At 38.8% G+C, this 24,802-nt stretch overlaps 1 protein-coding gene across 1 annotated transcript in view; it reads left to right on the plus strand.

The window, feature by feature from the left end:
- Window positions 1-9,128: 9,128 nt before the first annotated feature.
- URI1 (URI1 prefoldin like chaperone) overlaps window positions 9,129-24,802 on the plus strand; it is a 77,231-nt gene continuing 61,557 nt past the window's right edge. The window contains exon 1 of the mRNA XM_057711209.1: window positions 9,129-9,281. Within this exon, the coding sequence (XP_057567192.1) occupies window positions 9,171-9,281 (111 nt within the window). The 5' untranslated portion in view covers window positions 9,129-9,170. The remainder of the gene's footprint in view (window positions 9,282-24,802) is intronic.

A 24,802-nucleotide genomic window follows, 5' to 3' on the forward strand; every position in this document is an offset into this window, starting at 1 on the left:
GGTTTCCATCTTCAGTTCCTGGCAGATGAACACTTTCATCTAAGTGTTCCATTTAAGTGACAGGGACTTTGAAATCAGCGTTTGAGTCCTTGATGCTTTTGAGGTGTTTAGTTTTCAAGCAACGTAGGAGAATGGATAGGTAGGGGAAGCAGGGAGGCTCCCGGGGCAGGAGTGCGAATAAGGTTGCCAGGTAAAAGGCACTCAGGTCACTCCCCTTGTTGGAGGAAAGTGAGATCCCAGGACAGGAAGTATTAAATCCAGAACATGCAGTTCTTGATTTGCACAATATCAGTTTAATTAAACCCATGCATAGTGACCTTGCTTTGCTTCAATAAACATTTGCATGCAAGATTTCATGACAACAGAAATTTTCAGGTCAGTTAGGTAAAGCCTAGGAGTGCGATTGCTGGTAGTATGGTAAGTCTTTAACTTTGTGCAACTATCTTCCAAAGTGGCTGTTACCATTATGTATTCCCAGGTAACAGAAGAGGGTTCCTGTTGCTCCATATCCTAGCTAGAAATTGGCATTGTCTGTTTTCTGGATTGTAGCAGTTCTAGTAGATGTGTAGTAGTATCTCATTACTATTTTAATTTGCATTTCCCTGTGATAGATGATGTTGAGAATCTTTTTACATGCTTATCTGACATCTACATATATTCTTTGATGAAGTGTCTATTCAGATCTTTTGTCTGTTTTTTTTTTTTTTTTTTTTTTTTTTTTTTATTATTATTATTTTATTTTATTTTTTTGGGGGGTACACCAGGTTCAATCAACTGTTTTTATACACATATCCCCATATTCCCTCCCTTCCTTGACGCCCCCCCCTCGATTCCCCCCCACCCTCCCTGCCCCAGTCCTCTAATTGTCTGTTTTTTAATTGGGTTGTTTGTTTCCTTATTGTTAAACTTTAAGGGTTCTGTATTTCTGGATACAAGTCCTTTATCAGATATGTGATTTGAAAATATTTTCTCCCAGTCTGTGGCTTGTTTTCCGTTTTTTGGTTTTTTGTTTATGTGCTTGGTTAGTTGTTTTGGGTTTTTTTCCCATTCTCTTAGCAGTGTATTTTACAAAGCAAGTGTTTTTAATTTTGAAAAGTTCAATTTATCTATTTTGCCAAACCCAGGGTCATATAAATTTTCTCTTATCTCTTCTAGAAGTTTTATTTAAGTCGGTGATCTATTTTAAGTTAATTTTTGTGTAAAATGTGAAGTATGAGTAGAGGTTCTTTTTTTTTTTTTGCAAATGGGTATCCAACTTTTCTAGCACCATTGTTTGAAAGACTTCTTTCTCCATTGCATTGTCTTTGTAAAAAAATCATTTGAATTTTTTGTTCTCTAATGTTTCATTGATCTATGTGCCTAGGGTCTCATTCTGACAGAGAGACCCAAGCAGCCCAGCCAGCTGACACATCCACCCACAGTCCTGGGTGGTGAACTGTGGCAGATTTCTGATTGCAGGGGTGTAACTGACCAAAAGCTTCAGTTGCTATGCTCTGAAACCCCATTGCCAAGGCCATGCTTCCCAGCTTATAACTGGGCATGGCAGGGATACTAAGTCAGACCTATTAATGGGATACGTGGGACCCCTTTGATGGACAACTTTGTCTTGAGGACTCCTCAATGGCCTTGCTGAACTTTCCTTTCAACTGCATTTGCAGCCTTAGATGCTTCCACATACATTTCTTTCTGTCCTTCCCTCTTTCCTTCACTTGGGCTCAGACCTAACTGTGGCACCAAAGTTTTTGCAGCCTCTTCTGTCTCCCACCCCATTTTCCCTTGCAGGTGTTTTCCCAAATAAATTTCTTACCTGTTAATTTTATCTTGGCATCTGCTTCTCAGAGGACCAGGTCTAACATGGGGGTGGGGGTCACTCAGAACATAAAAGAAAAGCAGATTCTTGGAGAAGGGGCTGTGGGTATGGCAGAGACCTTGACTGACAGGCCCACTCTCCCTGGTCACTCCTCTGGTAACTGGCAGAATCGGATTGGACCACAAATTCCCCCCATTCCTTCCTGGCTTCTATATTCCCCCTTGGTTGTTCCAATCAGAGTTGGAAAGGCTCAGAGAAACCTCAGGAACTGAGGTGGCCAGAGGTGGGGGGATCTCTAGCCAGACGCTCCAAGCTGAAAGTCCCAATTTGCCAACAAAATGACCCAACTAGCTATCTTTACCAAGCTCTTGTGAGTACATGAGGAATCCCAGACATTCGCTTGATTTTGACTACCCAGCAGCCCTCCCTCTTCTTTTGATACTAGTGCCTGAGTTCCATGGGGTTGGGTGGTGCTGTTCCAGCTTGCACTCTCCTCTACCCACCTTATTGGCTCAGGACTGGGCATGTGACATGGTCAGAGCCCATGGGATACCCTGAACCTTTGCTGGGAAAATTGGGAGAATGGTAGTTCTCTTTTTCACTCAGAGCAGGCAGGGTTACCCATTTGAAACTAGACGTTGGGAGTCTGGAGCTCCAGAGATCTGAAAATGATGTAAACGCAGGAGAAGGTAGGGCTCAGAGAAGAGAAAGCAAGCTGAATTGTTGTTGTTTAAGTCACTTAGTCAAGCTACACCTGAAGGCAGACTCACTCCTGAACTTGTCAGTTATAAGGGCCAATGAATTGTCTTTTAAATTAAGTCAATTTGAGTTAGCTTTTATAACACTTTTGCAACTTAATAAATCTGAATTGACACGCATTTGATCATGCACTAATTGGGTCATTTTGGACTCTCATTTTCTTCTTTTGGTGTTACTTATCAATTTATGGTTGGCTAATTTCTACACCAGGGAAACAGTAGGTTAAAAAATAAAAAATTTTAAAAGACAAGGAAAATCCAAGCTCTTGGGAGCCAGAAGCTCTTGTTCAAAGCCTGGAGATCGTCGTGGGCATTTGAGGTTTTACCTGCATAGAAACCTCCTGTTTCTTTAGATTTTCTTTGAGGAAACACCTTCTCCTACCCGCAGTTATTATGTTTGGAGTGGAGTTGACCAACTCTTCCTCTGAGGCTCTAATGTGGATAATTAAGCCACTACTTCAGAATAAAGGCAATCCAGAAGAAAGTGCAAATAAGAGGAGAAAGACGTATATTGAACTCCTAGATCTAGCCTTACCTAAAACTATAACTAAACTTTTTTTTCAATTACATGAGACAACAAACCCCCTGACCATTTCTTCCTCTTCCCCTTCCTTCCTTCTCTCCTTCCCTCCTTCCTTCCTTTCCTTCTTTCTTCCTTTCCTCCCTTTGTAGTAAAATATACATAACTTAAAATTTACCATTTTAACCATCTTTAAGTATATCATCCAGTGGCATTAAGTACATTCACATTATCACGTTGTGTCGCTGCTAGTTCCAGAACTTTTTCATTACTCTAAACAGAAACTCTATAAGCATTAAGCAGTAACTCCTATCTCTCCTTCCCCACCTAGCTATTGGTAACCTCCAATCTACTTTCTATCTCTATGAATTTACCTACTTTCGATATTTCACATAAGTGAAATAATATACCATTTGTATTATTGGGTCCGGCATATTTCACTTGTTTATAATTTCATATTTCAGTTTGCATAATTTCATATTCATTTTACAATATTTTTAAGGTTCATCAATGTTATAGCATGTATCAGAACTTAATTCCTCTTTATGGCTGAGTAGCATTCATATATATGTATATGTACACACATACTATGAAGTTGCATCTCTTTGTGGTTTTTATTTGCATTTCCCTAATGATTAGGGTAATTGAACAACTTTTCATGTGCTTGTTGGCCATTTGCACTTTCTCTTTGGAGAAATGTCTATTCAAGTCCTTTTTCCAATTTTGAATTGGTTTTGTTGTTATTGTTGTTGAGTTATATATATATTTTTCTTGATATATAACCCGTTAAGTCATATGACTTGCAAATATTTCTTCCCTTTGTTGTTTTTTCACTCTCTTGATAGTATCCTCTGATGCATAAAAGTTTTTAATTTTCATGAAGTCAAATTTACCTACATTTTCTTTTATTGACTGTGTTTTTGATGTAATACTTAAGAAACTGCCAATTCTAAGATTATCAAGATTTGCCATAATAATCTCTTCTAAGAATTTTGCGGTTTTAGGTCTTATGCTTAGGTCTTCAATTCATTTTGAATTAATTTTTGTATGTGGTATAAGTTAACGGTCCAACTTCATTCTTTTGTACATGGAATCCAGTTGCCCCAGGATAATTTGTTGAAGAGACTGTCCTTTCCCCACTGAATGATTTTGGAATCCTTGTCAAAAATCAATTTACCATATATGGGAGTGTTTATTTTTGAGCTTTTTAATTAAATTCCATTGGTTTATGTGTTTATCCTTATGCTAGTCACACAGTGTTTTGATTATTGCAGATTTTTAGTAAGTTTTGAAATCAGGAAGTATGACTTTTCCCAACTTTATCTTTTTCAAGATTATTTTGGCTGTTCAGAGTCCCTTGAAATTCCATGTGAGTTAGGCTGGATTTTTGTACTTCTGCAAAAAACATCATTGGGATTTCATAAGGACTGCTTTGAATCTGTCAATTACTTTGAGGAGCATTGTTGTATTAATTTGCTTTGGCTGCTATAACAAAATACAACAAGAGAAATTTATTTTCTCATGGTTCTGAAGGGTAGAAGTCCATGATCAAGGTGACAGCAAATTCAGTTTTCAGTGAGAGCTCTCCTTTTGGCTTGTAGACAGCTGCTTTCTCATTATGTCCCACATGGCCTTTCCTCAGTATATGTGTGTGGAGAGAGTGAGCTCTCTCTTTTTATAAGGACACTAATCCTATTGGATCAGGGCATCACCCTTATGACCTCATTTACCATTAATTACCCCCCTAAAGGACTTAGCTCCAAATACAGTTCATTGAAGGTGAGGGTTTCAACGTATACATTTTGGGGAAACACAAACATTCAGTCCACAATAGTTCTCATCTTAGCAATATTAAGTCTTCCAACCCATGAACATAGATGTCTTTCCATTTATTTGTGCTCTATTTAACTTCTTTCTACAGTGTTTTATAGTTTGCAGTGCACAATTCTTATACCTCCTTGGTTAAATTCATTAGTAAATATTCTTTTTTTAACCTAGTGTAAATGGAATTGTTTTCTTAATTTCCTTTTTAGATTGTTCATTGTTAGTGTATATAAATGTAACTGATTTTTGCCTATTGATTTTGTATCCTGCAAGTTTTTTGAGTTTATTACTCTTTTTTTTTTCTTTGTGGATTCTTTACAGTTTTCTACATATAAGATAATATCATCTACCAATAGAGATAATTTTACATCTTTTCCCCCCAATTTGGTTTCGTTTCATTTCCTTATCCTGTCTAGTTTCTTCAACTAGAACTTCCAGTACTATGTTGAATAAAAGTGGTAAAAGCAGACATTCCTGATCTCAGAGGAAAAACTCTCAGTCTTCCCCCCTTGAGTATGTTAGATATAGGTTTTTCACATACGGCCTTTATAATGTTGAGGAGGTTTCTTTCTATCCCTAGTTTATTGAGTGTTTCTATCATAAAGGGATGTTGGATTTTGTCTAGTGCTTTTTTCCGCATAAATTGAGATTATCATGCAGTTTTTTTCCCCTTCATTCTATTAATATGGTGTATTATCTTGATTGATTTTTTTAACTAATTTATTTTATTTTTTATTATTGCCTGCATTGGGTCTTGGTTGCTGCGTGCAGGCTTTCTGTAGTTGCAGAGAGCAGGGGCTACACTTCATTGCAGTGTGCAGGCTTCTTATTGCAGTGGCTTCTCTTGTTGCAGAGCACTGGCTCTAGGTGTCCGGGCTTCAGTAGTTGTGGCACGTGGGCTCAATAGTTGTGGCTCATGGGCTCTAGAGTGCAGACTCAATAGTTGTGGCACACGGGCTTTGTTGCTCTGTGGCATGTGGGATCTACCCAGCCCAGGGCTCAAACCCATGTCTCCTGCATTGGCAGGTGCATTCTTAACCACTGCATCACCAGGGAAGCCCTTGAGTGATTTTCATGTGGTGAACTACCTTTGTGTTCCTGGGATAAATTCCATGTGATTGTGGTGTATTATCCTTTTAATATGCTCCTAAATTCAGCACTCAGTGTGTTAGTATTTATGGAGAGGTTTTGCATTTATATTAATAAGGGACATTGGTCTGTAGTTTTCTTTTCTTTCAGTGTCTTTCAGTGAGCTCACAGAATGTGTTCCCTCTTCTTCAGTTTTTTGGTAGAGTTTCAGAAGAACTGGTGTTAATTCTCCTTTAAATGTTTTAAATTCACCTTTGTAGCCATGTGGATTTTTCTTTTTTGGGAGGATTTTGATTACCAATTCATTCTCCTTGTTAATAGGCTCACATAGCTTTCTATTTCTTCTTGAGTCAGTTTTGTTTGCTTTTGTGTTTTTAGGAATTTGTCCATTTCATCTAGGTTATACAACTGTTCGTAGTATTCTCATATAATCCTGTTTATATCTGTAAGATTGTAATTTTGTCCCACTTTTATTTCTTTTTTTTTTCAAGATTTTTTTTTTGATGTGGACCATTTTTAAAATCTTTATTGAATTTGTTACACTATTGCTTCTGTTTTATGTTTTGTTTTGTTTTGTTTTGTTTTGTTTGGCCACAGGCCTGTGTGATCTTAGTTCCCCAATCAGTCCCCCTGGATTGGAAGCTGAAGTCTTAACCACTGGACTGCCAGGGAAGGCCCATCCCACTTTCATTTCTAATTTTAGTAACTGGAGACCTCTCTCTTTTTCTTAGTTAATCTAGTAAAGGTTGTCAATTTTACCAATCTTTCCAAAGAACCAACTTTGGTTTCATTGATTTTTCTTTGTTGTTTTTCTATTCTCTGTTTCTCTCTAGTCTATTCTTTGTTATTTCTTTCTTCTGCTAGCTTTGGGTTTTGTTTGTTTTTCTCTTTCTAGTTCCTTAAAGTATACAGTTAGGTTATTGATGTATTAGTTTGCTATGGCTACCGTAACAAAACACCACAGACCGGGTGACGTAAACAGCCGAAGTTAATTTTCTCACAGTTTTGGAGGATGGAAGTCCAGGATCAAGGTGTGAAGGGGTTGGCTAACCAGAGTTAGCCTTTCTCCTTGGCTTGCAGTTGGATGCCCTCCTGCTGACTCTTCACGTGTTTATCCCTCTGTGCATGTATGGCGCTGGCTCTACTTTGTGTCTCCAAATTTCCTCTTCTTACAAGAATACCAGCCAGATTGGATTAGGGCCAATGCTAATGGTCTCATTTTAACTTAATCACACTTAAAGCCCTATCTCCAAAACACAGTCACATTCTGAGATACTAGGTGTTAGGCTCTCCACATAATCATTCAATGGGGGGTGGAGGGGGGGGGAGACAGTTCAGCCTACAGCACCATCCTTTTACTTTCAACCCTTTTGTGTCTTTCAATCTAAATGTGAGTCTCTTGTACACAGCACATAGAACCAACTACTTAGAAGGTAAGTGCACTTACTGTTCTACTGGAGCTGTGGGTAGGTCAGCTTCCCACAGGCATAGGAGCTTAGTGGGCTAGGTTTGACTATCTGAATGAGGGGAGATAGGGTGGGCAGCTGCCAATGTCCATTACAGGGGGCGAAAGTGGGAGCAGGGAGACCAGAGAAAAAGCTACTGAAGTAGCTGAGGATACACAGGTGTTGGTGCTGCTAGAGCAATCAGAGACTGCCTGTTTCAGAGGTATTGATGTTGGGATATGCAGTGAGGAAAAGAGAGCAATTAACATTTACCATTTGCCCAAATTTTCCTCACTTCTTTCTTTGAAGTAAATGTAAAAAGGGTGTATCTGGACTGGGGAGCTGGCCAAAAGGGAAGAGAAATTGAGCAAGCAGGCACACCAGACACACCAGCTACAGCTGCCTCCCAGCCCATCCCCATTTGCACAATGCTGAAGGAACAGGACCCATTCCACTGTTAGGTACTGGAGCAGAGATGATTGTTAGGGCAAGGCCAGTTCCATTTATTAAGCATTAATTGGGTGCCTACTGTGTACAGAGGCTGTAGGAGAAAGAGGTCACGGGACTTTTGAAATAAGAGGAAAAGTATAGGCAACGTTATCCTTGAAAAGTCTGTTAAATAGCCCATACATAGGAATACATTAATTAAAGCACAATACCTTTATAAAAGGAAAAATTGTGTGTGCAATAATTAATATACATACAAAATTTAATCGCATATTTTGTTTTTTTTTAATAAATTTACTTATTCATTTACTGGTTGCATTGATTTTTGCTGCCGCTCGTGGGCTTTCTTTAGTTGTGGGGAGTGGGTGCTACTCTCCAGTGCAGTGCGCAGGCTTCTCGTTTGTGGCTTCTCGTGTTGCAGAGCCCTGGCTCTAGGAGCACAGGCTTCAGTAGTTGTGGCACACGGACCTACTTGCTCTGAGGCATGTGGGATCTTCCCGGACCAGGGCTTGAACCCGCATCCCCTGCACTAGCAGGGAGATTCTTAACCACTGCGCCACCAGCAAAGTCGCTAATCACGTATTTAATTCATTAAGCAGGCACAGATAAGGGTTGAATTTGCTAAAGTTAAATATGCTTAAGAAGCAGTATTAGTGGACGAACTAAGTTCCTACCGCCCGATGTAGCGCTCAACGACTGGGAGTATGAGGGGGACACAAGGCTAAGACAGGACTCAGCTCCGTGAACCGAGAGCCCACATTCATTCCCTAGAATGAAAGTTTCCAGAGGCCCACAGGGCAGCGCAGCCTCAGGCTACGCCAGGCGCCGGCGCGCCGCTCCTACGCCACGTGACCACAGGGGCTGCACGAGGGGCGGAGGCTGCGTGCGCTTCCCAGCGTGCCGCGCGGGGCGGGGCAAGGGGCGGGGCCTACGGGGGAGGCACGGAGGAGGCGCGGCCGCCACAGGACGTCTGGCTCGGCCCAGCTACCGGATCGGCGCTTCTCGCCTTCAACGGCCAGCCTGCTGCTCCGAGCCCGCGGCGGCGGCGGCGGTGCCGGCGGCGGCGGGCGGCATGTGCGTGTGAGATGCGGCCGCGGGCAGCCCGGACGCGAGCAGCGGCCGCCGCGGTAGCGGAGAAGCGGGGCGCGGCCTCCTCAGCGCGGGGCGCGCAGTGCATGAAGGCGAGCACGCGGGCGCTGGGCAGCCGCCGGCCACGCCGCCTCCATAAACACTTGTTTAGGACTCGTTCGCCCCGCTGAGGCCCCGGCGCCCCCGCCATGGAGGCCCCGCCCGACCCCGGGCCCTACGCTTTGGCCTCGGCCTCGGCTTCGGCCGCGGCGCCGCTGCGCGCCCCGGAGGTGGCGCGGCTCCGCGAGGAGCAGGAAAAGGTAACAGGCCGCGCTTCGTCCCGCGCTTCCGCCGTGGGTCCCGGGAGGCGCCAGCGCCCCGACGCCTCCTCGGCGCCCCGTTCCCCCTCCCCGGGGCTGGGGGCTGACCCCCGCCCGCCCCGGCCGACCCCTTCCTGCCCTCCGTGGGCCGCAGCCCCTGGGTCTCGGCCCAGCTCACTCCGGACCCCGAACGGGGGAGGAGCGTAGTTTCTAGGCCTGGAAAGCGTGTTGGGAGAAACTTTTGTCACGTGCTTTTGTTGTCTTGTCTGGAGCCCTTTGACCTTCGAAGGGAGGGGAGGGTTGGGGAAAAAGAGACGCGCTAATCTGTTTAACTTGTGTATGAAAGTGAATTTTTCATCTTAATGCGTACAACGAGTGGGAATAGTCTTGGTGAAGGACACGCTGTAAATGAATAGTTCACCTTATTTTTTTTAGCTTATCTAATCGTTGCTAAAATATATACTTTTTGTTGCTCTGTCTGATTGCACTTAAAAGTTTTACTAGGTTTGTAATGATAACGCTTCATGTGCAATTCCAGCTTTGGTTCAGTATTTGTCAAAATGGAATGCTGTTTTATTAAATTTTAACTTCAGTTGTATAAGTGAGTTTTAATCTACCAATAAAGAGGAAAGAAAGTTTTGTATTTCCTAATGGGATTGTGTGTGAAGAAGTATACCAATTTAGGAAATACAGTGTTATTGCGTAATCTGAGATTTTTTTTCCCCCTTTGGATTCTGTATCATTTGTTTCTCAATATCTCCTGAAACTTTGAAATTACTACGTTGAAAGACAATGTTTAATTTACTTAAAATGTGTCATATTGAGAGTATCATGGTTATAAAGGTTAGGAAGTTGTTTAAAAAGTATAAACACTGGGAATCCCTTTTTCTATTGAGCATTTCTGTATAAAAATGACTACTTACATAGGTATACAAATATACCCAGTTTAGCTAGATGAGGGACTTTTCATAGAACCTAAAAAATCCCGGTTTGCTTGGAAGTAACCTGTTTGGATGAATGGTGGGAACCTTTCCTACTTTGTTCTGCCTCTTCTAAAATTATTTTGTTAGTTGGATTTCCCTTTCCGAGAGCCATTTTTCCTTTTATACCATATACAACGTTTGGGTTTTATAGGGTTTTCTTTTTTTTGGGCACACGGGCTTAGTTGCTCCGCGGCATGTGGGATCTTTCTGGAGCTGGGATCGAACCCGTGACCTCTGCATTGGCAGGCGGATTCTTAACCACTGCGCCACCTAGGAAGCCCCCAACGGTTGGGTTTTAAATCTGGTTTTTTTCAAGTTGAGGGTTTAAAAATTCAAGTTCGGTGGATTTAAATTGTAAGAGAGTGGTTTTTTTTTTTTTTTTTTTTTTCTTTTTTTTTTTAAGGGAAGAATAAAGAAAGAAGAAAAGACAGCCCCTCAGGAAACCAGTTTGTTAATTTTTGGCAAAGACTATTTACATTTTTTATTCTTTTAGGAAATGTGAAACAGACCCTCAAGATGGTGTTCCCATTGTCTGTCTTTCTGTAGTGGAATCAACTCTCCTCCTTTGTAGTATGATGTTTGCATACTGCTGACTTGATATGTTTTTTCCCATTTGGCATGTTAAAAAGAGAAATTCTTGGTTTTATTCTGATGTTAGTGTGGCTGAAATACAAAGGATACGGTTTGGGGTGCTCTGAACAGCTTTCTGGTATGGTATCCAGTTGCATTTGAAAACTGCCTTCTCAGTTACAGTCCTGTGGGAACCTGAATAACAGTTTTCAGTCGACATTGAGTATGTTACCAAATTACTTGTCTGTGCTGTGTTAATGTTATTTTGGCATATAAAATAAGCATGTGCATGTCTGTCATGGGTATGTAGAATCATTCCCAGTTCATGATAAAGCCCCTCAGTAAATAGACTAGACTGTGTTCTAACGGATCTGCTTCAGTGGACAGGAGAGACTCATAAGGCCGCAAAATATACTGGTTAGATAGCTATCCTGTAATTATAGTTCAGTATAGGAAAACTTTTATCTAGTAAATAGTCAGTAAATAAGTAAATAAGTGAATTTTTTTGTGTGAGGGACTTTAGGCTTTAAAACCAACCCAGCAGCTGTGGGGGTATGGTGAACTCTAATAAGTGGAAGTGTTGGAACATTCTTGGAAGGAAAAAGAAAAAAAGAGTCATAGTTTTATAGTAGTGTAGCAGTTACTATTCATTTATGTAGGTCTAATTAAATGTGCTTTAGGACTTAACTTTCCCTGCCGGGTTCTGTGAGAGAATTAGAACCTGAAAATGATTTGAATGACTATTTTTTCATTTTTCCCTAGGATGGTTGCTAGCTAGTAGGCTCTAGATGCAGAGGAGAGAAATAAATTCTTTATATGCAATGGATACCTTAGTTTCGGGGTATTATTTTCTTTGGGAACCTTAAGAAGGGCTGCTATGTAAGGTGGTTTAAATGTTGCTCATCATTTTTTTTTTTGCTTTTTAATTCAGGTAAGGAGGGTAAACATTTTACCTTGGTGTCTCTGTTTTTTTCCTTGTTTTTCCTCTAGAGCACTGAATAACAAGGACAAAAGATTAGTAACCTAAGGAAAAAGACAAAGGAGGGGCATGAAAGATCCACAGTCAGTCAGCAATCAGCATCAATAAATGACAAGTAGTAAATGGGCAGGATCAAATATTTGAATATTCTTATTTGTGACATCAATGATGCCATTTTCAAAAGAATAATTTTTGGTTAAAACTTCTATTTTTTTTAACCTAGCAAAAAGACACGCATAGAAAGGTTTTATGCAGATTTGTGTATAATAATGAAAAAAACTAAAAATTCAACATTAGGGGATTGGTATGAGATTTTATGCAGGCATTAAAAGTTGTAGAACAGTATGTGGTGTGGTTAGTTATGTTTATATGTATATAAATATTCACACTTTATACAGGAAAATGCACCACTAAATGTTTTAAAAGCACACAGTTTCATTTCTTATTCTACCTAAAAGTGAGTGAATTGAATGGCATTTTTTTTTCAACAAAGTCTATTGATAAAACCTAATTAATTTTAGTGAAAGCTGGGATGATGTATCTTTAATTACTAAATATTTTCTGGGCCTGACAAATGGCTCTTGGCTGGTTTGAACACCAGTTAGGCAGGTTTATTTCTTACTGGAGAGAGTGAATAGATACAGTTTATTCAAATATCTGTTCCCCTAGATGGTTTCCTTTTCTCTTTTCCTTGGAGGTTTTATTTGCTGTTCTCTATCAAAAGATACAAGGACAGGAGGGGACTTGGATCATCCTTTTTTCCCCCTCTTGTAACCGAATCTGTTTTTACCAATAGCAGTAAAGTACGAGGGTGAGTCAAAAATTATCTGCACTCTGGTTATATTAAAACTTCTGTAAATTCTACAGTTGGAGTGCGGATAATTTTTGACTCACTCTTGTATTTGATGGAGAGAATGGAATCTACTTAGGAGCCTCTCTGGACTGATCTATGCCATAAAAGTTAAACCTCGGATTGTAGTGGAGTGTCTTGGGGTGTTCTAGGGAAATTCCGTCATACTGAGATCTTGTTAAATCTGTTTCTGTCTTAGAATTGCATTATTGAAATACTGATTTCCTGGCTATGGTGATGTTTCTGTGTTTTGTATTTTCAGATACTGTTATCTTTAATTAACCTGATAATTGAGATTCTACTATATAGCATTGTGGAAAAAGTGGTATATAGCGTTGCTTTCCTAGTTTCATTTGCAGGATAATGGTAACTTTGGAAAATTCATGAAGATATTGTTATTGTTTAGTTTATTATAACTGAGTGACTCATGTAATTTGGAATTCAGAATAACTTATACTTTCTTGATATAGAATCTGGGAAATTAAGTGCACTAAGAGTAAATATTTCAAATTTTTATAAAGCAGAACATCTAATTTAACTTTGGTTTGCATACTTCTTACGATAAACTGCACATAGTTTAGGAAAATGTCAGTCATGTACTGCATACAACAGGTGTTGCTTTTCTCTCCAAGCCCAGAATCCAAGCATATAATTTTTCAACAGATATTTATTGAGTACCTACTACTTGCCAGACTCCTACCTACTTAATGCAGTCCTCTGCTGAGGATGCAGTAGTGAACAAAATAAAATCTTTGTTTTCATGGGGATCACATTCTAGTGGTAAAGATATGGAATAGGCACATTAAAAATGTCAGGTGGTTTGTGATAGGTAAGGAGCTGTACTAGATCATTGTTAAGGATTTTGGTTTTTATTTTTGTGAGATGAGAAGCCATTGGAGTGTGTCTTGAGAATCATACTAGTCTTAAATGACAAGAATCCATTTGTCATGCATGAAGGGAGGGCTGATGGGATTGTGGGATTGCATTATATAGAATAAACTCTTTGTGTGCCAGGCATTGTGATAGACATTTACAAATTTGGTGTTATAGAGTATTCATTAACTCTCTTAATATTTCAGGTGAACAGTTTGGGTTGTTTTTAGTTTTTGCCCCGAACTTTCTTATGGAGTATTTGTATCTTCAATTTTGCTTATAATGCTTGTTTTCCAAAGTGCTTATACCAATTTATGTCGCTGTCAGCAGTGGGTGAAAGTTCCAGCTACTCCACGTCCTCATGACCACTTGGTACTGTCTGTCTGTATCATTTTTGTTAGCCATTCTCGTAATGACTAATGAATTGACAACCTTTTCAAATATTTATTGGTTATTTGCATTTTTTTTTTTGTAAAAGTGCGTTTCCTAAACTTATTAGTTATAGGTAATTTATTGAAGAATGTGTATTTGATCTTTCTAATGTAGAAGTTCTTCTCTTTCATCATTTTTAAGAACGGCAGCGTTGTAAGAATAAATTTGCTTTTAGTCAAGGATACATTTTGTAGGTAAATGAGTTTTCAGAACTCTTAACTTGTGAGTTTTATTTTAGAACAGTTTGTTTTCATTATTGTTAGCGATTATTATCATGCCAGTCATGTACCGTGAGAAAAAAAAAGTTTGGTTTTAGTATTTTGTTAATAAACATTATAATACAGTATTTCAAGGGGAGAAAACTCATATTCATTGTGTTTGGCCTCTCCAGATTGGAGCATAAGACAAGGATAGTTCCAAAACACTGATGGGGAAAGGGGGAAGGAGGTGCATGGGGTCTATGCTGTGATCATAACTGTTTGATTTTGTTCTCCTAATGCTTTCAGGTTGGGTTTTTAAAATCTTTTAGCTTGTATCATTCTTGCCTTCATCACCAGATTAGTGAGTCTAGATCTTTTTGGTCTGTCCTAAGGCAGTTTTTTTGTTTTTTTGTTTTTTAAAGCAGCAGCTGTTTATTTTGGAAAATTGTAAAACAAAAAAGAAAAGTTTAAAAAAATAGTTTGAGTCATCAATACCATTTTGTCTCATTTGCCTTTTCTTTCTCTTTCTGTATTTTTTTTTTCTTATAGAACCATTTGAAAGTAAATTGAAGATATCATCAGATCCCTTAATACTTAAGCACATATTTTGAAGCAAGGTCATTCTTTTACATATCTTTTTTTCTCACCCAAGAAATGAACATTAACATACAATAATAATGTTTAGCATATTCACATTTCCTGAGTTTTTCTAAAAGTGTCTTTTACAACATTTTTTCAGTCCAAGATCCAATCACAGGCTGCTTTAGCATTTTTATCTCTTTAATTTCCTTTCATCTGAAACAATCCTGTCTGCCTTCTTTTGTCTTTATGAAATTGGTATTTTTGAAGAGTTTACAACAGTTTGCTTATAGAATGGCCAAAATTTAGAAATGTCTGATGAATGTAATCATGAAGAAACAGAATTAAATAATAATTTTTTGCAAGAATACTGCATAGTTAATGATGACTTCCTATTGCATCACAGCAGGAGACATACGATGTTACTTTATTCTGTTATTGGTGTTGCTAAGTACTTGTTTAAGATGGTACCTGCCAGATCTCTCCACCTTTGGTACCTGTTCCCTTGTGTAAGGAATAAGTACTTTAAAAGTAATAATACTTGAAGATGTTGTAAATATCCTGTTCCCCAACAACCCTTTACCATGGATGATCCTTGCCTGAATCAATTATTACATTGATATTTGCAAACTAGTGATTTTCTAACCATCTTTGTTTATAACTGGCATTTTTCTGTAAAGAAAGGCCCTTTCCCCCCATTTAATATTAGCGTAGACCCTTTTTGTATTTTTTAATTCAGTGTGTTTTAATTTTTCATTTTGCCTTTTGATGCTCAAATTGTCCTAAATTTGGCCAGTGGGAGCGCCTTCAAGCTGACTCCTCTATCCTTTTGGCATGTCTCATCATTCTTTGATGATTACCTTGTTTTCTGGCATAAGGTTTCCCAGGCTTACCTTGTAGTTTTCTTGCCTTAGTTCTGAAATTGACTGTTTCTTCAAAGAGCGCTGGTTCTTTTTAATGAGAAATGCTAAGAAACCAAGATCTGGGCCCAAGTTGTGCTCATTGCCCTTGGGATATTATTGCATCAGTGTGCTTTCAGTGGACAGTGCTAAGAAATGTATTAACCTTAAGGAAAAATATCAGCATTTACCATCTAGGTCCAAGGGATCTTTTTACTTTTTATTTTCTAAAGTAATTTTTATAAGTAATGTACAGAAGTAAGGATAAGGGATAGTGAAACCCAGTTTTATTGGATATTTTAATAAGAATTTGAACGTAGGAATCTTCTTGTATTAAGTAAATTTTGGTGCACAAAGATCATAAGAGATTTTAGAATATTGCCACATCTTTTTTTTTTTTTTTAAGCTCTTTATTGGAATATAATTGCTTTACACTCTTGTACCAGCTTTTGAGGTACACTAAAGTGAATCAGCTGTATTTATACATATATCCCTATAACCACTCCCTCCTGCGACTCCCGCCTGCTCTCCCTGTCCTGGCCCTCTAAGGAATCACCCATCTCCCTTTGTTATACAGCAACTTCCCACTAGCTATCTATTTTACCGTTGGTAGTGTATATACGTCTATGCTACTCTCTCACTTCGTACCAGCTTCCCCTTTGCCCCCCGCCCCCCCCCAACCCTGTGTTCTCCAGTCCATTCTCTGCACCTGCATCCTTATTCTTGCCCTGTCACTGGGTTCATCAGTACCATTTTTTTTTTTTTTTTTTTTTTAGATTCCGTATATATGAGTTAGCATACAGTATTTGTTTTTCTCTTTCTGGCTTACTTCACTCTGTATGACAGACTCTAGGTCTATTCATCTCATTACATATAGCTCCATTTCATTCCTTTTTATAGCTGAGTAATATTCCATTGTATATATATGCCACATCTTCTTTATCCATTCGTTGATGGGCATTTAGGTTGCTTCCATGTCCTGGCTATTGTAAATAGTGCTACAATGAACATTATGGTACATGTTTCTTTTTGGAATATGGTTTTCTCTGGGTATATGCCCAGTAGTGGGATTACTGGATCATATGGTAGTTCTATTTTTAGTTTCTTGAGGAACCTCCATACTGTTTTCCATAGTGGCTGTACCAACTTACATTCCCAACAGGGCAGGAGAGTTCCCTTTTCGCCACACCCTCTCCAACATGTATCATTTCTAGATTTTTTGATGATGGCCATTCTGACCCGTGTGAGGTGATACCTCATTGTGGTTTTGACTTGTATTTCTCTGATGATGAGTGATGTTGAGCATCTTTTCATGTGTTTGTTGGCCTTCTGTATGTCTTTGGAGAAATGTCTGTTTAGGTCTTCTGCCCATTTGTGGATTGGGTTATTTGCTTTTTTGGTATTAAGCTGCATGAGCTGCTTGTATATTTGGGGGATTAATCCTTTGTCCGTTGCTTTGTTGGCAAGTATTTTCTCCCATTCTGAGGGTTGCCTTCTAGTCTTGTTTATGGTTTCTTTCGCTGTGCAAAATCTTTTAAGTTTCATTAGGTCCTATTTGTTTATTCTTGATTTTATTTCCATGATTCTAGGAGGTGGGTCAAAAAGGATCTTGCTTTGATGTATGTCATAGAGTGTTCTGCCTATGTTTTCCTCTAGGAGTTTGATAGTGTCTGGCCTTACATTTAGGTCTTTAATCCATTTTGAGTTTATTTTTGTGTATGGTGTTAGGAAGCGTTCTAATTTCATTCTTTTACATATTGCTGTCCAATTTTCCCAGCACCACTTATTGAGGAGGCTGTCTTTTTTCCATTGTATATTCTTGCCTCCTTTGTCAAAGATAAGGTGCCCATATGTGATTGGGTTTACCTCTGAGTTCTCTATTCTGTTCCATTGATCTTCCTTTCTGTTTTTGTGCCAGTACCATACTGTCTTGATCACTGTAGCCTTGTAGTATAATTTGAAGTCAGGAAGCGTAATTCCACCAACTCCATCTTTCCTTCTCAAGATTACTTTGGGTCTTTGGGGTCTTTTGTGTTACCATCAAATTGTAAGGTTTCTTGTTCTAGTTCTGTGAAAAATGCCTTTGGCAATTTGATAGGGATTGTGTTGAATCTGTAGATTACTTTGGGTAGTACAGTCATTTTCACAATGTTGATTCTTCCAATCCAAGAACATGCTATGCCTCTCCATCTGTTTGTGTTGTCTTTGATTTCTTTCATCAGTGTCTTCTAGTTTTCTGCATACAGGTCTTTTGCCTCCTTAGGCAGGTTTATTCCTAGGTATCTTATTCTTTTTGTTGCAACGGTACATGGGAGAGTTTCCTTAATTTCTCTTTCTGCTTTTTCGTTGTTAGTGTATAGGAATGCAAGAGATTTCTGCGCATTAATTTTGTATCCTGCTACTTTACTAAATTCATCGATTAGTGCTAGCAGTTTTCTGATAGAGTCTTTAGGGTTTTCTGTGTATAATATCATGTCATCTGCAAAGAGTGACAATTTTACTTCTTCTTTTCCAATTTGGATTCCTTTTATTTCTTTTTCTTCTCTGATTGCTGTGGCTAAAACTTCCAAAACTATGTTGAATAATGGTGAGAGTGGACACCCTTGTCTTGTTCCTATTCTAAGAGGGAATGCTTTCAGTTTTTCACCATTTAGAATGATGTTAGCTTTTGGTTTTTCATATATGGCTTTTATTGTTTTGAGGTAATTTCCTTCTATGCCCATTTTCTGGAGAGTTTTTATCATAAATGGGTGTTGAATTTTGTCAAAAGCTTTTTCTGCATCTATTGAGATGGTCATATGGTTTTTATATGATAGAATTCGCCTGTGAATCCATCTGGCCCTGGGCTTTTGTTTGTTGGGAGATTTTTAATCACAGCCTCAATTTCAGTGCTTGTGATTGGTCTGTTCATAGTTTCTATTTCTTCCTGGTTCAGTCTTGGAAGATTGTATTTTTCTAAGAATGTATCCATTTCTTCCAGGTTATCCAATTGATTGGCATATAGTTGCTTGTAGTAGTCTCTCATGTTTTGTATTTCTGAGGTGTCCGTTGTTACTTCTCCTTTTTCATTTCTAATTCTTCTCCCTTTTTTTCCTGATGAGTCTGGCTAATGGTTTATCAATTTTGTTTATCTTCTCAAAGAACCAGCTTTTAGTTTCATTAATTTTTGCTATTGTTTCCTTCCTTTCTTTTTCATTTATTTCTGACCTGATCTTTATGATTTCTTTCCTTCTGCTCACTTTGGGGTTTCTTTGTTCTCCTTTCTCTAATTGTTTTAGGTGTAAGCTTAGGTTGTTTATTTGATATTTTTCTTGTTTCTTCAGGTAGGACTGTATTGGTATAAACTTCCCTCTTAGAACAGCTTTTGCTGCGTCCCATAGGTTTTGGGTTGTTTTCATTGTCATTTGTTTCTAGATATTTTTTGATTTCCTTTTTGATTTCTGTAGTGATTTCTTGGTTAATAGCTTATTATTTAGCCTCCATGTGTTTGCATTTTTTACAGTGTTTTTTTCTGTAATTGATATTTAGTCTCATGGCGTTGTGGTCAGAGAAGATGCTTGATATGATTTCAGTTTTCTTGAGTTTACCAAGGCTTGATTTGTGACCCAAGATGTGATCTATCCTGGAAAATGTTCTGTGTGCACTTGAGAAGAAAGTGTAGTCTGTCTTTTTTGGATGGTATGTCCTATAAATATCAATTAAGTTGAGATGGTCTAATGTGTCACTTAAAGCTTGTGTGTCCTTATTTATTTTCTGTTTGGATGACCTGTCCATTGTTGTAAGTGGGGTGTTAAAGTCTCCTACTATTATTGTGTTACTGTTGATGTCCCCTTTTATGGCTGTTAGCATTTGCCTTATGTATTTAGGTGCTCCTATGTTGGGTGCATAGATATTTACCATTGTGATATGTTCTTCTTGGATGGATCCCTTGATCATTATGTAGTGTCCTTCCTTGTCTCTTGTAATAGTCTGATTTGTCTGATATGAGTATTGCTGCTCCAGCTTTCTTTTGACTTCCATTTACATGGAATATCTTTTTCCATCCCTTTATTTTCAGTCTATATGTATCCCTTGGTCTGAAGTGGGTTTCTTGTAGGCAGCATATAGAAGGGTCTTGTTTTTGTATCCATTCAGCCAGTCTATGTCTTTTGGTTGGAGCATTTAATCCATTTACATTTAAGGTGATTATTGACATGTATGTTCCTATTACCATTTTCTTAATTGTTTTTGGTTTCTTTTTATAGGTCTTTCCCTTCTCTTGTGTTTCCTACTTAGAAAAGTTCCTTTAGCAATTGTTGTAAGCTGGTTTGGTGGTGCTGAATTCTCTTAACTTTTGCTTGTCTGTAAAGCTTTTGATTCCTCTATCGAATCTGAATGAGATTCTTGCTGGGTAGAGTATTCTTGGCTGTAGGTTTTTCTCTTTCAGGACTTTCAGTACATCCTGCCATTCCCTTCTGGCCTGCATAGTTTCTGCAGAAAGATCAGCTGTTATCCTTATGGGTTTTCCCTTATATGTTATTTGTTACTTTTCTCTTGCTGCTTTTAATATTTTTTCTTTGTGTTTAATTTTCGTTACTTTGATTAATATGTGCTTTGGTGTATTTCTCCTTGGGTTTATTCTGTGTGGGACTCTGTTTCTTGGACTTGATTAATTATTTCCTTTCCCATATTGGGAAAGCTTTCCACTATAACCTCTTCAAATATTTTCTCAGACCCTTTCCTTTTTTCTTCTTCTTCTAGGATGCCTATGATTCGAAATTTGGTGTGCTTAATGTTGTCACCAAGGTCTCTGAGACTGTCTTCCATTCTTTTTATTCTTTTTTCTCTTTCCTGCTCTGTGGCAGTTATTTCCCCCATTCTATCTTCCAACTTACTTATTCATTCTTCTGCCTCAGTTATTCTGCTGTTTATACCACCTAGAGTATTTTTAATTTCAGTTATTTTGTTGTCCATCACTGTTTGTTTGCTCTTTAGTTCTTCTGAGTCCTTAAGTGTTTCTTGTATTTTCTGTATTTTGTTATCAAGATTTTGGATCATCTTTACTATCATTGCTCTGATTTCTTTTTCAGGCAGTTTTCCTATTTCCTCTTCATTTATTTGGTCTTGTGGGGTTTTTTCCTGCTCTTTTGCCTGCAAGTTGTTTCTTTGTTTTCTTATTTTGTCTAATTTATAAGATTTGCTGTCTCCTTTCCCTATGCTTCCTAGTAGTAATTCTGCTTGTTTCTGCTCTCTGCCTGCTGTGGTGGGGTTTGTCCAGTGTCTTGAGTAGGCTTCCTGGTGGGGGTTCTGGTGTCTGCTTTCCAGTGTGTGGCTCTGTGTCTTTTCTCTCTGATGAGCAGGGTCGTGTCAGGTGATGTGTTTTAGGGTATCTGTGAGCTTAATATGGCTTTAGGTAGTCTGCCTGCTGATGGGTGGGTTTGTGCTCTTATCTTGTTTGTAGTTGGGTGTGAGGTGTCCAGCACTGGCAGTTGCAGACAGTTCGACAGAGCTGAGTCTTAGACTCTGATACAGGGCTCTGTGAGAGTTCTCTGCAGTTAATCTTCTCTGTGTCTGAGGACTCCCTAGTAGTCTAGCATCCTGGATTCAGTGCTCCCTCCCCAGAGCCTCCTACTTGCCTTCTGATGGAGTAGCCCAGGCTTCAGAGGTTGCTTGTCCCAGTTATGTTGGGATCTTTGCAGTCCTTTCTGGTGTCCGAGGTCATTTGCTGGTGTTCAGCTGGTTCTCTTTGGGAATTATTGTGTCTTTTGGTGTATTCCTGATGCATCTGTGGAGAGGGATGCATTCCACGTCCTTCTACTTCACTGCCATCTTTTTTCTCTCTCTTCTGTTTTTTCCGTGAGTTCCAGCGGCAGCCCGGGATGGGGAAGGGAGGCTGTGAAGGGTGGACAGACTGCAAAGTCTGACAGGTCCTGCCAGCAACAGCCCCAAATGTTCCTGAGGTCTTAAAGGAACATGGCCCTTTCAGACACAGCCCAGGTGCAGCAAGTGTAACCTGCTTTTTTGACATGGATGGCCTCCTTCTGGGTGGGTAGACTGTGGCTGCCTCCCCTGAGGGCTGTGTGGGGAGGGCATGGGAGGTGGGGGGGGGGGCGGCGCAGGCTCTCAGGGCCGGGGACTGCGTCAGGGTAAATGTGTGGCACCCCCAGGGTAGGCGGGCAGGTGTTGCCACATGTCTTTTTAGAAAAACATCCAGGTTCTTGTTGCAGACTATCACATGATGAAGTTCTTGTTGAATGACTAAGTGGATAGGAATACCCTGTTTCTTGTTGTTGTTCTTAGAAGTATATTGTTTGTTTATTGATTCTTTTTTTCTCCAAGTCAATCACCATTTATTTAACATCTACGTTTACATATATGTAGTTCTCTTCCTCGTTGGCAGGGTCTGTTCTAGGACTTAGGGAACTACAAAGACAAACCATTTATATAATTCCTGCTTTCAAAACTCATTTCCAGTGCTTCAGAGTTTTCCTCCCTACTCTCTGACCTCAAGAAACTTAAAAACTTGTAGCAGTGGGAAAAAAATAGAATTTAGACATCTTTTATTCCAGCAATCTTATTTATTATGATAATATATATATAATAAAAATTGCCATTTTAACCAGTTTTAAGTGTACAATTCAGTGGCATTAATTACATTCACTGTGATGCAACCATCACTTTTACTTGAAGGTTAACGTAGGATGGACTCCCAGATAGAGAACTCTTGGCTGTTCTACCATCAGCTTTGCCTTGCTCTGTGGTTATCAACTTTCCCCAGGTCAAGAGTAGGCAGGTACAAGTAGTGGGCTCACAGCATTTGACCTCGACTGATTTTTCTAAGTTATTTTGTACATTTTTCAGCAGCGAAACCAAACTGGGTCTTCAGGCTTTATTTCTGTTTCTTGCAAGGGAAAAAGCCTTTATACAGTTGGATGTGTTTTGGTCTTTCCACAGTAAGAATTTTAACCCTCTTTTGTATTATTTCTACAGTAATTTGTAAACATTTTCTTTACCTGCTTTTTTCTTTCTTTTTCTTTTTTTTAACTTTTCATGTCAGATATTTTTATACTGCACTCATTTGTGAAAATAAAGATATACTGGTAAAAAAATTTTATTTCTAATGAAACAAATTTTTTTTTAACTTTATTTTATATTGGGGTATAGCTGATTAACAATGTTGTGATAGTGTCAGGTGCACAGCAAACAGACTCAGCCATACATATGCATATATCCATTCTCCCCCAAACACTCCTCTGGTCCAGGCTGCCATATATGAAACAAAGTTTTGAGACTTTTTTTTTTAAACAGGATGGAGTGGAGGTAACTGGTATCAATTAGCTAAATTAACCAAACTTTTAAGAATCTTTAGAGATCATATAAACTATTGGTAGTCAAACTTTTTTTTGTTTTTAAAGCACAGCTCTTTCTTCATTAAAATAAAACCTTACTCAGAAACCCAATATATGAAACAGAAAGCTAAGTTACTCTGCTTTAGTGAGGGAGAAGTTGCGTGGGGGTTGGGGGGAGTTGAATATCCCTGTTCCTTGCACCCACTTTCCGTAGCAGCCAGGTAAGTGTTCCAAGGGACTAAACTAAACTTAACCAGTGTTTTAGCCCAACTTCTGATTTCACAGATGGGGTCCTGAGACCTACTACTCAATGCTGCCCTCCATTGAGCCCTTGCTAATCTTTAATCTACTTTCTTTCTATATTAATTTGCTAATTCTAGATATTTCACAGATGTTGAATCATACAATATTTGTCCTTTTGTGACCAGGTTAATGTTTTCAAGGTTCATCTGTGTTGTGGCATGTATTATAACTTTATTCCTTTTTATGGTTGAATAATATTCCATTGTTTGCCTATACCATATTTTGTTTATCCATCCAACTGTTGATGAACATGTGGGTTGTTTCCACTTTTATACTCTTGGAATAATGCAGCTGTGAACATCAGTGTGCAAGTGCTGTTATAGTCCCTGTATTCAGTTCTTTGCTATATATATCTAGGAATGGAATTGCCGAGTTGTGAGGTAATTCTATGTTTAACTTTTTGAGGAACTGCAAAACTGTTTTCCACAGTGTTTGCACAGTTTTACATTCCCACTAGCAATGTATGAGGTTTCCAATTTCTCCACATCCTTGCCAACACTTTTTTTTTCATTTTGCAATAGAGCTATCCTAATAGGTGTTAATATCATTGACCTATTGTGGTTTTGGTTTGAATTTCTCTGATGACTAAGGATGTTGAACATGTTTTCATGTTTTTGTTTGTTTGTTTTTTGTTTTGGCTATCCTGGGTCTTAGTTTGCAGTACAAGGGATCTTCATTGCAGCATGCAGGATCTTTATTTGTGGCATGCGTGTAGGATCTAGTTCCCCAACCAGGGATTGAACCCAAGCCCCCTGTATTGGGAGCACCGAGTCTTACCCACTGGAGCACAGGGGAAGTCCCTTTCATTGTGTTTACGGGCCATTTTTATATCTTCTTTGGAGAAATGTCTACGTAAGTTCTTTGCTCATTTTTAAATTGGGTTGTAGTTTTTGTTGTTTGTGTAGTTCTTTGTATATTCTAGGTAGTGTGATTTACAAATATTTTCTCCCATTCTGTAGGTTATCTTTCACTTTAATGATAATGTCCTTTGATGCACAAAAGTTTAATTTTGATGAAGTTTAGTTTATCTATTTTTTCTTGTTTTGCTCCTGCTTTTGGTATCATATGTAGGAACTTGTTGCCAAATCCAAGTTCATGAAGATTTACGCCTATGCTTTCTTCGGAGAGTTTCTCAGTCAAAATAGCCATAACATTTCAAGTGCACAGTAGCCATATGTGGCCATTGGCTGCTGCATTGAACAGTGTTGATTTTGAAGATTTCCATCATCAAAGAAAATTCAGTTGGACAGTGCTAGTGAAGAGAGCTGCTATCTTTTTAATTCATATTCTAATTTGTTTAATAATTGTGAAATGTCTTTCTCTGTCACTTTTCTTCTCCTTCCCATTATGGACAGAAAATGAAAACCTGAATGGTCAATTGTGTTTGAATGCCAAAAACAGACTACAAAGACGGTGTTTTCAGTCTTTTACAGTGTTTTGAAAGATGATGCAATACTTTGGCCAGTGCAGTGATAAAACTGAAAAATGATTTTTACTGTTGATAGCATCATCCTTCTAGGTGATT

The sequence above is a fragment of the Hippopotamus amphibius genome, chromosome 16, assembly GCF_030028045.1.
Source record: "Hippopotamus amphibius kiboko isolate mHipAmp2 chromosome 16, mHipAmp2.hap2, whole genome shotgun sequence".
In the NCBI taxonomy this organism is placed as follows: Eukaryota; Metazoa; Chordata; class Mammalia; order Artiodactyla; family Hippopotamidae; genus Hippopotamus; species Hippopotamus amphibius.